Source organism: Natator depressus, chromosome 5, assembly GCF_965152275.1.
Source record: "Natator depressus isolate rNatDep1 chromosome 5, rNatDep2.hap1, whole genome shotgun sequence".
Classification (NCBI taxonomy): Eukaryota; Metazoa; Chordata; order Testudines; family Cheloniidae; genus Natator; species Natator depressus.
In genome coordinates, this window is record NC_134238.1 from 120,379,473 (window position 1) to 120,396,376 (window position 16,904).

The following is a 16,904-nucleotide window of genomic DNA, read 5'->3' on the forward strand; positions in this document are numbered from 1 at the left end:
ATACAAACAAGTTAGAGGGGACTTGAATGAGGTATTTATGACTATGAAGAATAAAGTGAAAATTGAGCTGTGGAAATTGAGCGGTTCTTTCTTTTTATCTTGTCCCAAGAGATCACTTGATGAAATTAAGGGTAAACAAATTTAGGGAATATTTATTCTCTTGACATATACTGATACTGCTGCAAAGGTTATTGAGACATTTATAGTTGCTGGATTTTAAAGTAGGGCTGCATGCCAAAATAAGTATAATTTCATGCCAAGGGATCTAATCTGATTGCCAATATGGATTAGGAAATACATTTTCCCATTGTGTTCAGCACAGTGCAAATTCCTAAGAGCACAATACTGCAAATTGCTCAGGATTCTGGCCTTTATCCAGCAAAGAGCTTGAGTACATGCTTAATTTAAGCATGAGAATAGTCCATTGATTTCAATGGGATTATTCACATGCTTACACATAAATCAGAGGGTGGATCACTTTACAAGATTAAATCTTAAATGTATTGCAGAGTTGTTGGTAATGCTTTTCTCTTAAACATGAGGTACTAGGCATCGCTAGAATCAGGATATTAAATTAGCTGAACTGGTGGTTTGACTGACTATGGCCACTATTGTTTTTAATACTGTGAGTGTCCCAGCATACAACTCACAGTAGGAGGCAGATAATTCCATAACACAGCAAAACCTGTAGTGTCAAGTCTCACAGTAATGAGCTAAATATTTCAAATGGTAATTTTGGAAGAGGGAGCCGCCAGGTGACATGAAAGAAGAAAAGAATATTTTGAGGGACTCTCCTTATAGTTGGAGATGATGACTCTTTCATTTATTATTGATGATAACCATCTGAAAAATTACAGTGGTACTAGCAATTTGCACCACACTGAGACCAGAATTGGGCCCACTAAATGACAAATCGTTACTGAACCTGGGCTGGGATTGTCAAAGGGGCGCAAAGGAGGTAGCACCCAGTTCCCATTGAATTTCAACTGGATTTGGGCACCTAACTGACTTAGGCCCCTGATTCATCAACGCACTGAAGCATGTGTTTAATCACGTAATTAAGTCCTATTGAATTCAATGGGATTTAGGTGCATACTTACAGTCAGGCATGTTCTTGAAAGCCTTGCTGAATGAGGATACACTGCTGCTTCAGGGTTTAAGCTTAGACTGTAAATTCTGTGGGGCAGGGACCACCTTTTTGTTCTGTGTTTGTACAGCACCTAGCACAATGGGGTCCTGCTCTGTGACTGGGGCTCCTGTGTGTGATGATAATACAGTAATAAATAATAATATTTTTTCTCTTTAAAATCCCAGCCTTGGAGTGTTGCCCCCTATCAGTGGTATACAGTTGTTCCAAAAGCTACATTTAGTTTTTTGAAAGATTGACTTTTATTTATTTGGGGGGGAAAGAGGCAGGTTTCCTAAAATACAGCGTATAGGTTGTCTGAATGCCTGTTAGCAGCTGTTAGTGTGGAGCACTGCTCAATGAGCACTCTTCTTTACCTTTCTCTATTATTTTTGTTTATTTTCCTTGAAAAATATTCTTCCTATTAAAGCTTCTTCTGGGGCTGCCTGGCCTACTTTAGGCTAAAAATAGCCCTTGTTGCTGCGGCTGGTTCAGGCAAGCCACACGACCACCCACACTCACAAACCAAAACCTCGCCCCTTGCTGCGCTTCCCTGAAATTAGAAGCAGGTTAGAACTCTGCATGAGCACAGGCGCCAGGGAAAAAACAGGAGATCCAGCTTTCCTGCACTGCTTCCACTTCACTTTCCGATTGCTGCGAGTGGGGAAACAGCTGTTGTGCTTTTCGGCTGTTATTTCTTCCGTAATCCAGATGCGGCTGGGGGAATCAATTGGCCACATGAGAGAGCTGTGAAAGGGGAGAAGATAGGAAACAAGATATGTATCTGAAACTCCAAAAGTTCAAGTTTGGTTTAAAGTGGGTGACTCTTCTCCAAACCAGTTTACTCAATCTGAGACAATGAGATAAATCTGTCTGTCTGAGGTATTGTAAGGAGGCAGTATGGCCTCGTGGACAGAATACTGGACTGGGTCTCATGAGCCCTGAGGATGGAGCAGTGGACTGGGACACAGGAGTCCTGGATTCTGTTAGATTCTGTCCCTGCCACTGACACGCTGGGTAAACTTGGGCAAGTCATAGCACCTCTCTGTGCCTCAGTTTCCCCTTGTGTTAAATGGGGCTGATACCAACATCCTTTATAAAGCACTTTGACATCTATGGAGGAAAAGTGCAATATAAGAGTTAGGTACCTGTGTAGGTACCTACACAGCACCCATTACTGTAGTGTGTGAGTGCCTCACAATCTTTAATGTATTTATCCGCACCACACCCATGTGGGGGAGTGATACTATCCCCATTTCACAGATGGGCAACTGAGGCACAAAGAGGCTAAGTGACTTGTTCAGGGTCACACAAGGAGTCTGTGGCAGAGCAGGGAATTGAAGGACTTGGAAGACCCAGCACCTTAATCACTCCAGCACCTTAATCACTGGACCCTCCACCCTTGCTTCCTTTGGGACAAAGACCCAGCAGGTGGAGCATACCAAAAACTGCCTGTGTGGGAAGCTGAAAATAATGTGAAGTTAGTTTCTTTAAAGCATCAGTAACATTTTCTGTTACCTCTCTTGGATGATAATAGCAGGAGTGTGTGGGCTGCAGGCAAATTTTAATTTAACACAAGGGACATTGTGTAAGTCATTATTATATTATATAACCCTATAAAGTATTTAAGATTCAGAAATGCTACACCAGCAGCTGGGTCTTGCCATCTTTGATTCAGGTGAACTGTCCCATGGGCTTCATTCAGTGAGACTATTTGTATGAATAAGGGCTACTCATGTTAGGAAGGACTTGCGTGATTGGGGGCCTTTACATCTCTTATTACAATAAAATCCAAATCAGCAAACCCTAGGAAATATCACTGATTGTGGCCCTGATTGTACTGAGTCTTTATAATGCATAGGAAAGTGCATGGCACCTTTTATCTGTATGTAAGTTAGAATGATTGGCCCTGAACCTTCACTCTATTCCATGCAGGCATGTGATGGGGGCTACACATGGGTCCAGCCAACACGGAGTCAAGATCTGCTTGCAGGATCAGGGCTGCAAACATTAAGTGTTCACTCCTAGATCAGTTGGAGACAATTCCATGCTCCATTTGCTCCCCAGTGTTGCTGCCTGGCTGTATTTTGTATTTGTGAAACCCCAGTGATTGGGAGGGGGAGCCAGGATAGCTGCAACACTGCCTACAATAAATATTGTAATATATCACGAAAGCTCATGCTCAAATAAATTGGTTAGTCTCTAAGGTGCCACAAGTACTCCTTTTCTTTTTGCGAATACAGACTAACACGGCTGTTACTCTGAAACCTACAATAAATATGGTGCTATAGATCAGCTGGGGAGGATTCGATTTTTACTGGTAAATGTCGATTTCTCCGTACATGCACAAATTGAGGAAAAAAATATTCCCATCAATAATAGACAGGCAAAGCAAGAATCATAGAATCATAGACTCTCAGGGTTGAAAGGGACCTCAGGAGGTCATCTAGTCCACCCCCCTGCTCAGAGCCCAATGCTGTTTGAGAATTTAGAGTTTGATTTAAGGCTATTGCCTTGGTATCTTTTGACATGTGACGTTGACACTGCATTGTCACAGTTAACACTTTTTGCAGCTCAACTGTTATGGGATCGTTATTGTCTGACCCTTCTGCATTGTCTGATGCCTCTTCCCCCCCTCCCCCCCCGCCAACGTCCCACAACTGTGAACATATACATCGATAAAAATCGGGTGAGTGTGTGAAACTGCTTAAAACCAAACATCGATACGATCTGTGAAAAGGAAAAACAATCGACGTCGCATTTGGCCAAGCCTAGCGGTCGCCGGGATTTAGCCCAGGACCCAGTGCTGAGATTGTGCCGGGGGCTTGCCAGGGCGGGGGCCTGGCACCCCTCGGCTTGGCAGGTCATAGCCCCAGCCCCCCTGGGCTTGCCGCGCCAGGAAAAGGGCAGAGAGCGGAGGCTGGGCGCCGCCGCCGCCCCGGGCTGGGTGTCGCACGCTGCGAGCGGGGCCCCGCGAGTTTGCAGGGGAAAGCCGCAGCGAGGGGTCCCCTGGCGGTTCTCCCGGGCTGCCCGCCAGGCACAGGGAAGATCCTGCTCCGGGAGACAGGTGAGCGGGAAGGCGGACCGGCCGGGCGGGCGCCCGGGGAGCCAGGCTCGGCGCGGCGGGGCGGGAGGCAGCCAGCCCCCCGCTCTCCGCCCAGGGTCGCCCCGGGCTCGGGAGGTGGAAAGCCCCGGGTCCCCTCCCCTGCGCCTGCGCGCTCCTGCCCGGCTGGTCCTGGTGCTCAACAAACAGCGGAGCCTGGCCCTCGGGCAGCAGCCGCGGCAGCAGCAGGAGGAGCAGGAGGCGGGATCGCCCCCGTAGCGCCCCCCCAGCCCGGCCCGCGGGCCGGCCCTCCCAGGCGCCCCGCGGTCACCATGCCTTGGCTGGGGAGCGGGGCGGCGGGCAGCAGGCTGCCTGGATGCCGCTGCTCCTAGCTGGACAGCCCCGCAAAGAAAGAGACCGAGGGGAGGCTGCGCTGGAGGTGAGTCAGGGGCTGGGGGCTCCTTTTGCAGGGATCCGGGCTGCTAGGGGGCCGCTGGGAGGGGTTGGCTGGGGGAGGAGGTGTCTGGAGGCAGATTTGGGGGAGAAGGATGGGGGGGTTCCTTTAATTCCTCAGCTGACAGGGTGCAGCCCCCACCTGCTTTGGCAGCAGCAAACTTTTAATTTTTGTATTCCCTTTCATGTGGGGACAAAGGGGGCTCGGCCGCTGGGTGTGGGGTGATTCTGGGGCTGGCTCTGGAAGGACACAGAAGGGTTGGTTGGTGTGGGTGTGGATATGGGAGTGTGGATCTGCATGCCTGTAAATATTTGCCATGGCTAGTTCTCTCTCTCTGTGGCTGTGTGTGTGTGGGGGGGTGTATCTTGGTTGCCTTTGCATGTATATTTCTTTGTGTGTCTCACTCTGTGTGTGTGTGTGTGTGTTGTGGGTCTGTTTGTGTTACTCCGTGTGTGTGTGTGGGGGGGGGGAGGTATAATGGGAGCGACACCAGCAGTGAGACAGGCTAGATGCATGTGTGTATTTGTGTATTTCTTTGTGTGTTTATGGGTCTGTTGTTTCTCTGTGTATATATGTTTGCAGCCCCGTGCTGCTGATACATGTGGCTCCCTCTCTCTCCGCGTTAAGATCTGTGTGGGTGGATTGCTTTCTCGAGTAGACATTGGGCTGTATTTTGATGAGCTGAGGGGATTCACATATGCAGCTGGGACATGACACTCCACTCCCTGCTGCTCCGTCACAGCCCCCAGGGGCTCCATCTTATGCCTCACCAGCAGATTAAAAAGTGACCTGTGTGCTGTATTCAACAGAAGAGCAGGGGGTGGGGAAGGGGTGTTGTTGTTTTGATGGTTGCTCTTTCTGTGCATGTACCACAAACAGCCGAGGTGACACTCGGGTCACTAATGGGCATGAACGATGAGTTATTGCGAGGCATGTTGAAATCAACCTCAGGAGATGAAAGGAGCTGGAGTCTCCCCAAGAGGCAAAATGAGCTGGTGCTGACTGCGTCTTTATTCTTACGATGGAAGGGTATGTGTGAGAGTGTGGCATATACAGGGGACACTTTCCCCACTTGACTGAGGACAGGGCTGCTGTTTTCCTTATCTTTGCCTTCTACTTCTGTGAGTATCAATAGGAAAAGCGAGCTGATAAACATTTCTTCCATATCTTTAAGATGCCTGTGAAGACAACACATTTTGATAAGGGAGTGGCTCCTACGGAATGTAAATACCTGCATGTGTAGAGATGAACCCCCAAGATGTTTTCCTCCTTGGGAACCATGGTAGTGCCCTGTCCATAGAAAATGTTTCAATGCATAAAGCCAGATCCTCAGCTGGTGTGAATCGATGTCATGCTACTGACTGGAATGGAACTATTCCGGTTGACATCTGCTGAGCCTCTGGCCCAATCTCTCTTTTAAATGGGACAACGTGTGAAGGGAATACTTCTGATGATGGGAAGAAACTACCTGGCTCCTGTAGTGGAAGGAAAAGAAGTGGGTTACCTTCTTCAGAAGAGAAGGGGCGGATTTGGGATTCACATCAATGACCCAAAGAGAGGAAGGGAAGTGCATGTGAGCAGTGGATGCCGTGTTTCTGTTCCTGTATTCCCGCACCTGTTTCTTCCCAGGTTGTTCCCTTGCAACATATGTCTGTTTCACATGTTGAAACATACCACACATTGAGGCAGTATATAATGGATAACCCAAATCCTCAAAAATAAATGTCAAAACAGAGACCGCCACCATCCTAAATCCTGTGTTCAACATTCACTCCACGTGTCACAATGGACCTGATTCTGCATCTCTTGCATAGCCAAAACTCTCATTGGCTTTAATGTGGAGGGACTACAGAACTGGGCCCTGGACATTGTAAAAACCTCCATGCATCTGAAGAAGTGAGTTTTTTACCCACGAAAGCTTATGCCCAAATAACTCTGTTAGTCTTTAAGGTGCCACCGGACTCCTTGTTGTTTTTGTAAGAACCTTCACTCTGTGTGGGGATAGATGGGATTTTTTTCACCTCTCCTCCTTGAGGGAAATTATTTCCTTCTAACTTTAGGGAATGGTGTGCAAGTCCCACTGGATGGGTGCTTTAGAAATACTTTTGGTGGATATAATTGTGCCCTGGTCCTACACAGCAGAGTATGGGGTCCTGGTGCAGATCTTAGGGATGGTTGCATTGGACAGACAGACTGCACATGGCTCTGCCTGACAGGCTGTCCAGCACTGCCGTCTAGGCAGAAAGGGGGCTGGAGTGTGCTATCTTCTGTAAAGGTCTGATGCAGTTTCTCTGTGGCAGTTAGGAAATATTTAGAAATGAGTTGGGAGATCAGTCAAAGAGGAACTTCCATGCTAAGAGAAGGAGGGCTTTAAAAATACATTTAATCACACCATAACTCTGTTAGCTTTTCATGTATTATTCCCTGATTTTCTTTGCTAGCTTTGCTAGTCATCCAAGATTTTTTTTAAACAAATTTCTGTCTCACAGCTCTTTTTCTCCTCCTTCCTATTTCATCCAGCAGCAAGAGTCTGGATGTGGAATTTTGTGAAATCTCCAGGATTTCCATAACAACAAGCTGTGATGTTGTTACAGAATCAAGTAGAATTTTTTTTAGTTTAGATATTCCCCTTGTTAGAGATTTCCCAGTTACAAAAGTCTGGTTTTCATGAGTTTTCTTGTGTAACTAATAAAATAGCAATAACGATAATAATATTTAGCAATTTTATAGCACTCTATGGGCCCAATCTTGCACTGTTCCCACAGGATTGGATCCTCACATTGAGTCCATTGACCCTAGTGGGGCTCTGAGAGATGTAAGGGTCCTCTTGCACAAAACTGAAGAATTGGGCTCTTAAAGTAGTGTGCAAAAATTAATCAATTGCATATAGTTAATTTTTGTTTACAAACAGTCATGCTGTATTTCACCTATGAATGTACAGGAAGTATTCAGGAAGCACATTAGTAATGGTTAGAATTGGTTTCTAAAATGTGCATTTTAAAAGTCAGCATTTCTTACTTTGCCATCGGAATAGAATCTTAGTTTATTAAATTTGGAGATCGGTTCTGATTTCATTTTCTACTGAGAGAAAGTTTGGGGCACAGGAGAGAGGGAAGGGAAGGGAAGCAAATACCTTTCAAAATCCAGCAGAGGAGGATAGAGAGTCCACATTGCTTTTTCTGTGAGATAATGTTTTTCAAGGGAAATACCTTCAAGATTATACTTATTTTTTCCCCCTAAGGACCATACCATTTTTTTGAGAATAACAGCAATAAAACAAGGAAAAATTCTGAGATTTTGGTGACATTATAAAGCACTTGAGCTTCCCTCTTCTGGGTTATGTCAAGAGTTACTCTGAAGAGAATTAAATTCTATTCTCATTTATAGTCATGCAACCCTAATGAAGTCAGTGGTGTTGTGTAGTGTGAGAACAAGGTGGTCATCTCCTAAAAGGTGAGAGGACGTTCAACTTCTCTTGGGTCAAATCTTGAAGTCCTCTTGCTCTGTTTTTATTCAGTCCTTATTCAGGTAAAAGTCCCATGTGATTCAATGAGGAGTGAGTCCAAGATTTGTCCCATTTACTTTGATGGGAGACCCATGCTTAGCTCCTTTTAGAATTTGGCCCATTGTATCTCATGGTGAATTCAATGGAAACAGGGTGTTCAGTTACTTGCAGGACCTGGCTCTCTATCTGTCTACATTCTGTGTTCTGTAAACCCAGTATTGAAGTCTAGGCATAGGTAAAGCTTTCATTGACTCTAATGGGGGTTTTGCCTGTGCAAGGACTGTAGAATCCGGATATGAATACTGTACAATATCTGTGGACTCAGTCCTGTATTCGTTGCATGTCCAAAACTCCCTTTGACTTCAATATCTTTTTATGACTATCCATTTTGGGGGGATTTTTTTGCATTTTTTAAATGTTGCATGTATTATTGCTTCAATGTGAAACTGGTGCAACAACTTGTGTATATATTCTGTACATATTCGTATTTACATGTTTTATAGAGTATGTTCATTGTCTTTGATTAGCCCTGGAGTGCAACAGCATTTATCGTAAACGTGCGCTGCGTCCCCCTCCAATATCTTGCCTTCAGAACATTGCTGAAACTACCGCTGTACTAGTTCTGAAGATTTTATACATTTGTTTGTGTGTGTGTGAGAGAGTTTTCAGTTAAATGTTTTGATCCTGCAACTCTTATTCCCATGAATGATCTAGAGTCACACCGGTAGGATGTTAATTCGTGTGAGTAAGGCTTAAAAGACTTGGCCCTCCATCACTCGTTTCTCGGAAGGATTGTTTGGGTTGCTTATCAGTTAATAGGTACCATTCCCCCAAATATTCATCTATTGATTCCCTTTTGGAATCCTTAAAGTGCGTATCCTAAGGCTGTTTTCCATGGGTAGAGTGATGCAAAACAGCCTCTGTGTAAACTGGAATCAGTCCCTGTTTTAATTGGCCCACTCCTTGGCATCTCCTCCTACCCAGCATAACGATATAGGCTACATTTAGGCATATTTCAATGCACCCTATGCCTCCATGAAAATGCAAGATTGAACCTTTTGCTTGGGGCTTCCCCAGACGTCTATGATAATGAAGTGCAGCAACGCACATCCATTGGAGGGGGAAAACACTCAGGTTCTTGTGATATTCTGAAATGTGTATGTAGCTTTTATTTTTCACAAATACATGCCTTATATTTATCCCATCTTCCAGTGCTTCCCCCGAGAGACAAGGTAATGTTCTTTATTCAAATGGGGCTTACACCAATAGGCATATTTATATTTAAAAGTATGGAGCTTTGCTAGTGCAATATGTAGGGCATCTTATTATTGTTTCTGATTTGTCATGTACAGCTGAGATCCTTTGGGTTACATTAAAAATAATACAGAAGAAGTGATTGAAGTTATAATTAGCTGGAAAGGGGGAGAGAACAAAATGTAATAGACAGAGGTTTGATCAGTTATCCCACAAGCTTAGTGCTCCATCATTATTCTGTCTCCTAGTAGCTTCCAGGCAGACCCCCATGCACAAACGTTCTAATCAGCTATCTAACACACCCTCTCTAGGGGCCCAAGAAGTGGAATAAATGCAAGACCTTGCAATTCACACCAGCACTGACAAATAGAATGGTGTCTGCAAGGTTTATGTCTCTTTTTATATTTTTGATAAAAGTTAACCATGATTTCTTTGGACTAAAAGAAAGGTTTCTGTTTGTTTTTAGATGTCACTTTTACTTACAACAGGCAGGGCGGCTAAACTGCTGTTCTTCCTACATTGTTTCAAAAGAGTTGTTTGAATAACCCTTCAGATTTAAGACATCTCTTTCAATCTTTGTTTCCTCTTTGCAACGATGTAACAAGCAAAGAAAACATCTGAGGACCAATTCCTGCAGGCCTTGCTCAGAAAGATCTCCCACAGAGGAGAAATATTAGTGGCACCTGTTATTACTGGCAAGATACAGTTTGCCAAACTCCTAGAGTAAAATGACAAACACAAGAGGGCTGGAGTGCAATACACTGACAAGAATTTGGTCATTTAAAAAAATAGGTGATTAGACTCATCACGAGGTCCATGTGCCACGTCAGTCCCATCTAACCCTATTTTGAGTGAGGCTTAGGTGATGCATAAGCCTTGTGCTAGACTCTGCACTGGGCTGAATTTCATCCATGATGGTTCCTGCAAGCGATTCCATGTGAGCAAATGTTTATGCCCGCTTGAAGCCCCACTGAATCAAGGGGACTCTGCATGGGCTCAGGCTCCTGCCCACCCAGAGCAGCTGGTCTAAGTGGGGCCATGTTCAGTAACTTCACTGAGATCCTACCACTGCAATTACAATTCAAAGGTGTTTCTTTCTTGGGATTATTTTTTTAATTATCACTGTGAGACACCAGTGAGCTAAATAAAGTCAGAATTCTGGTCCAGCGACCCTGAGTTCAGATAAATTAAACCAGATCTGATGGCAATTGCATCCCATTCACATTCCACTGCATGCTTCTGTCACCCACATTTGCAACATATTCACAGAAAACAAGATGAAGTACATTTGTTTTCCACAAGTACAATAATTTATTCTACTTGTTTAGTAATTGCTTTTCTATTTGCATTTTGTATCTTGTACAGTAACTGATTTTTCTACTTGTTGAGACCCTCTTCTCCATTCATTATACATGGGCGTCCTGCAAAGTTTAAACTAAAGGGAAATTATAGCTCTCTCTTTTGAAGCTGGCTCAGGTATTCAGTAGGAAATTTGGCTGGGTTTTATAAAATTATGTATGCCAGGATTTCTGGGGACTCCGATGGAGAGCTGTTTATGGGGAAGGAGAGGAGAGGTAGCGGGATGGAGACTCATCATAACACAATACATCTTTTCTTCCTTGCAAACCACCGATCAGATTCAGTGGGGCAAGACGTGTTTGCCGTTTTTAAACGTAATCCAGAATTGACCTGGAGTAGGAATAGCATATCTGCACAAAAACAGTTAGAGAAGCTGTTCTGATATTCTCCTGCAGGAATCTGGTCGCCAACAGATCAAACCTAATGCTGGTTCTCTGGCATGCTTCTACTCATTCCTACCTGTTAAACTGGACTTGTGCCAACTCATAAAATACGATGCCAACTTCATCAAGCAAAAGTGTAAGCGTAATAGAGGAAAGTGTGAAAAATTCAGTCACTCTAAGATCACCATAATGCAAAGCAAAACAGGTGCCATTTGCTTCATTATAAGAATCACATCTGTTGGCATTTCTGGGCATTTTACCATTGATGAATTCCTCCCTGCTCTATTTCTTTTTTTCAATGTAAGTGCTCAGAATTCTGCAGGCAGAGCAGGAAATATATGTGCACATTTTGAACGAGGCCAATTGCACATCTTCCTAATGTGCCGCAGGGGGTTTCTAAGACAGATCGAGATTTTTAATAAGCTACAGAGTCTTTCTACTCTTGGGCACCAGTTGGAATGAGGACCAGGTTGCCAAGAACTGCAAGTGAACATCTAATTGGTGTTGAGTCACCAGTACAGTATGAGTTAATGGTTTCAGGTGCTAGTAGACAGATATCTGCATCATAAAACTTGCCATTAGTTGGCACCTTTCATGGCAGAGAAGTCAGGGGCTGGTTTTGCATAAAGCTGATCACTGTCAATTTTTAAATCAAGATTGGACGGTTTTCTAAAGGAATTATTTCAGGGAAGTTCAATGCCCTGTGTTACGCAGGAGGTCAGACTAGATGATCCCTTCTTATCTCGGAATCTATGAACTGTGCAGCCTTTCATCCTCAGAGCTGTTTCTTCAAGGACCAGGCTGAGACAGATCTGAGTAGGGCGGGGAATTATTTACTGCTGCTGTTCATACTGTACTTGAGCTTCTGGATCAAAAGACACTAGTCTCTAACGGTATCATTCTGGCACTGTCTTTACCCTAGGGAAGTACAGGTCTCCGCTGTGGAAGTGTAAGTCACAAACTGCTGAAGTTTCACAATCTTGCATCATTACACCTCTGGCATCTTGAGCATGCATTTAATTTTATTTAAAGAGGCACGAGGAGATGTGCCAACATACAGTTTACCTGCCCGCAATGGGTTTTCATGATTATCGACGTCTCTTCGGAGATCAACAGGATAAAAGCACAATTCAGGAAAGCCACAGCTTCCTCAGGCCTTAGCTAAGGCAAACAAAACGGCGGTAGCCTATATCTGCCCTACCGTGTGCCTTGAGTCTATTTGCCACAACCACTCTGAGTAAGATTCGGGGAGCTATCACCTGCATCTGTCTCAGCCTTGTGGCTGCAGTGTCAGAGAGTGTGTTAAGGACCAAACACCAGACGCGAAGGAGCTCATAGCAGGAGTCCGCAGCACCTCCAGCATTCCCAGTAGGTTGTGGGTTGGCGACTGCACCCACGTGGCAACTGTGACACCTCCGAAAGGTTCAGTGGCAGGGAGTCGTCACAAGCATTGTCACAGCAGAAAGATAGGCCATCACGCATATAAGGTAGCCAAATTCAGTACTTCTGCTTCTGCTCTCATGCTCACACAATACGTGAAGCCAGTGACCCATGTATTTGAGAAATAAAGAGGAAAACTTCTGACATCTAATATTAGATAAGGGCACAGGCAGTTGAAAGGAAAGTGAACGAGAGATCTGATGTCCCACTCAGACTTGATCATTCTTTATTGAGAAACGGCTTATGGCCACATGCATCTATCCTGCCAACCCAACTTAGGACAGATGTCATACACATATCTAATACAGCACCTGAGCCTACCCACAGTCTATCATTAGGTTCAATTCAGGGATACTGAAAATGAATTGTACAGAACTTACATCATCTGGCCAAGATGTATGAAATATGTCTGTTACATATTGGCAGTGCACTGGGTTTCAGCAGGGAAAAGAGTTTCCCTGCAGAAGGAGTTGGAGGGAGATCCCATACTAGTTCTTCATTCACAACAAGGCAAAGGCAATTTTGAATAGATCTGGTTGGGAAATGGTTTTGTTGTTGTTGGTTTTTGTGGTTCCCCCTCCCCTTCCCCATGGAAAATGTTCATTTTCCACAAAAAACTGAAACTCCAAAAGATTTTCAGCCCCAGACTGCTCAAAACTGTATTTTCATTAGCTGAAGTTCCATGCTCAGGTCTTTCTAGGTGGTCTCGCGTGTCTAGTGAAAATGTAGTGATATAGAACTCATCAAGACCATTTGTTATTGCCTGCCAGGTTGCATGACGCTTCAGTCACACTGCTAACTTCTACTGGTACATTTTCTTCTCTTAGCAGAAAGGGAAGCAGGCAACTTGGGGATCAACAGAGAAGCAGCTGAATGAGTAGGAAATGGATGATGGACAAATGCAATCCCTCCAAAAGATTATAATGGTTGCGTATCATGTGCATAGAACTTGTTACATATGGGAATAGAGCATAGAGCTGTGTGTTAGTGACTATTCTGCCATTACCCAGAGGCTTTTGAACTGAATGTTTGATTTTTAGCAGGGAGCACCGTTCCTAGAAACATTGGAGCTCATTTTCCCCAGCAGTACAATCTTGAAAATGCATGTCAGCCATGCCAGAATGACAAACCCAAGTACATATTACATCAGACTGGCTCACAATGGTCCCTTCCAATTTTGGAATCGATGAATCAATGGATCTATGAATTACTGTCCCTCTATAGCTCATGCTATGTTTATTCACAAAACATGGGCAAAAGGCTTTAGGCTTACTGGTGTGTTCCCAGCATTGATAGATGTGCATGTACTGCCTCGTAAATCTGCATTTTTCAGTATATAAAGATCTGCAGCTAAGAGTAGCCCACCCAGTCTAAACCCCATCTTTTTGGAAGCAATATTGACAGTGTGTTTTATGAAGAAGGGGTGGAAAAAAGCCATTATGGGATCAGCTAACCCATTTGTAGCAGGATCCCATTCAATAATCTCATGCAGCCTGGTAAGCACTTACAGAACATCCAGAAAAATTAATTACACTGCCTACTTCATTATTTATCAAATGACGAGTGCTTTGTGTTCCATTTCAGGTGAGACAAAATGACTTTGTGGAGGGTGTGAGCACAATATGTGGTGTGTTTTCTTCATAAGGGCATAAGGCAGTTTAATGATCTGATTTTGAATATTTCCTGACAGGACTTTGAGATTTATATTATTTATCGGTGGCCAAGGCTAGACGCATGTCAACATACCTCAGTTTAGTTAGCAGAGTTGGGCCTAGGAGGGCATGAACTGACAAGCTGCCTTAGAAAACATTTGTGCTGAGCGGTGAGTCAGTCTGTCTTGCTGGCAGCACCTGAACACATTAATGCAGGTAAGCTGCCATCTTCCATAGACGGGCCTTTGTCCTTATGTTCCATCTCTGTCCCTTGGGGTGCTGTGAAATTCCAGGGTAAGATCGAAGGCTGAGGAAGGAGCATAAATAAGCTTAATTCATAGTAAAATAGAGTGAAGATGATATGCAGCTGCTAAATTGAGAGCTTTATACTGTTGGCATCCCAGGCCCGGCTTGGCTTTGTCAACTTATCAGTAATAGTATTTTTGATTAAATTGGGGCTTTGTTTGTTAAATATTTTGAGAATTGATTGTGTATGTTTAAAGCTCATCCTAACTGTTAGTTTTTAATTAACATTTCTATTTGACTAATGCTGATCCCGCTGGGGGACAGGGTGGTTTGTTTTTTTTAATGAGTTCATTGTTCAGAACTTTCCTTGCTTAACATGCCCTTATTTGTTTCAGTAATATCATAAAAAGAAAAGGAGGACTTGTGGCACCTTAGAGACTAACAAATTTATTTGAGCATAAGCTTTTGTGAGCTACAGCTCGCGAAAGCTTATGCTCAAATAAATTTGTTTGTTAGTCTCTAAGGTGCCACAAGTACTCCTTTTCTTTTTGCGGATACAGACTAACATGGCTGCTACTCTGAAACCAGTAATATCATTGAACTGTAGGACTAGAAGAGACCTCGAGAGGTCTCCTAGTCCAGTTCTCTGCACTCAAGTCAGGACTAAGTACTATCTAGACCAAGGTTTCTCAAACTGGGGACCGTGGACCATTGGGGGTCTCTGAGGGTACCCCAGGGGTTTCGCGGGCCCCACTGATCAACTCCTCCCCCTCCCTCCCAGCGCCTCCTGCACGCTAAAAGTCTGGCAGTGCAGAATGGTGAAGGCAGGCTTTGTACCTGCTCCGGCTCCATGCCACTCTTGGAAGCGGCCGGCATGTCCTTTAGGCCCTGGGGGATGGGGGCGGGCAGGAGGTCTCTGTGTGTTGCCCCTGCCCCGAGCGCTGACTCCGCAGCTCCCATTGGCTGGGAACTGCCCCACCCCTCCTGCCTAGGAGCCGCTGCCAGAGGGATGTGCACCCAAACTCCCTCCCTCCTGGAGCTCGCACCCCTCACCCCGTCCCATACCCAAACTCCCTCCCAGAGCTCACACCCTTCAACCCCCTACTGCACCCAAACTCCCTGCCCCAGCCTGCTGAAAGTGAGTGAAGGTGGGGAAGGGTGGATAGAGTGAGTGTAGGCGGGGCCTCGAAGAAGGGCAGGGCAGGGGTATGGCCTTGGGGAAGGGGGTGTGGCAAGGGCTGAGGGGGGGTCCTCGGTTTGCTAAAGTTTGAGAACTGCTGATCTAGACCATCCCTGGCAGGTGTTTGTCTAACCTGCTCTTAAAACCTTCAGTGATGGAGATTCCACAACGTCCCTAGGCAGTTTATTTCAGTGCTTAACTACCCTGACAGTGAGGAAGATTTTCTTAGATAACTGATGTTTTCTTATGTTATTAGTGTTTCCCATCCCTTTATAATAGTCAGGTTTCATTTATCTTAAAATGTCTCCCCTCCCGCCCCCCTCTGTTTATATAATTGAGCCTGCTTCTGCCACTGGGTTCACTCTGATGGATGTATCTCAGCATCCTTAAAGATGACTTAATCTGATCATTGGATTCTTGGGCATATAACTCAGCAAGATGGCTTCAAATATCCAATGACATGCTCGTCCATCAGCGAGGTCAACAAAAGTTGGTTACTGGATAAATTATTCCGTACTCAGTTCTAAAGACTGTAGACAGGGATGAAAAACATCAGAAGCAATAAAAATGTGATCTCTTTGGGAACAGAAATTGTCTAAGAAGCTGAATAATTGTATGGGCAGAGATGCATTTAATATCAAATTGTGAATTTACCCCTGGGTGTATCTACCTTTAAATCCCATTTAAGACCGATATGTGGATTTCATCCCTGCGCAGAGGTCTGTGTACCTTTTAAATGCCATGTAAACCCTATTAGCTTAGATCTAGTGTTGAATTTACTCTGGAGCTGGTAGAGAACAGGCACGCTATTTACAGTTGTTTCATACAACATGCTATTTAAAATTTAATGTATTCTGAAATAACGCAAAACTATCGTTTAAAAGCTGCCATCCCCTCAGATTTCTATTCTAAAGAGGAGCAGTTAATCATTACACGGTAGAATACAATGTACTTATTGCTAGTAGAATTAACTCTGTCTTATTGTCTTCATAATAGGACATTAGTTGGCACAAATAATAGAAACAGGAGTAACAGAGATCCCTATTATGATAGAGCGTACAACAAGAGAAACAGGAAAGGCGGAATGACGTCTGTGGACTGTGAGTGGAAGGGCAGGCGAATGAGTGAGGGACAGTAAATTGTGTATTAATTAGAGAAGAGAAAACAGAACAATGTGGGTCCTAAGCAGAGCATGCCTCGAGCTACAGAGAGAAAAATACACTGGTCAGATTCATCTTCCACAATGACTCAGTTTCAGAATG

General features: G+C 44.4%; 1 protein-coding gene across 4 annotated transcripts in view; it reads left to right on the forward strand.

The window, feature by feature from the left end:
• Positions 1 to 3,796: 3,796 nt before the first annotated feature.
• Positions 3,797 to 16,904, forward strand: part of PLPPR1 (phospholipid phosphatase related 1) — a 174,987-nt gene continuing 161,879 nt past the window's right edge. Inside the window, exon 1 of one of the 4 annotated variants that reach the window (XM_074953539.1) lies at positions 3,797 to 3,815. Coding sequence is in view for 1 of the 4 variants with exons in the window: in XM_074953541.1 (XP_074809642.1) it covers positions 4,546 to 4,608 (63 nt within the window). In the remaining 3 variants the exon portion in view is untranslated. Of the gene's footprint in view, positions 3,816 to 4,055; positions 4,194 to 4,455; positions 4,609 to 16,904 lie in introns of those variants that run through there. The other 3 variants (XM_074953538.1, XM_074953537.1, XM_074953541.1) reach the window with 3 other exon arrangements.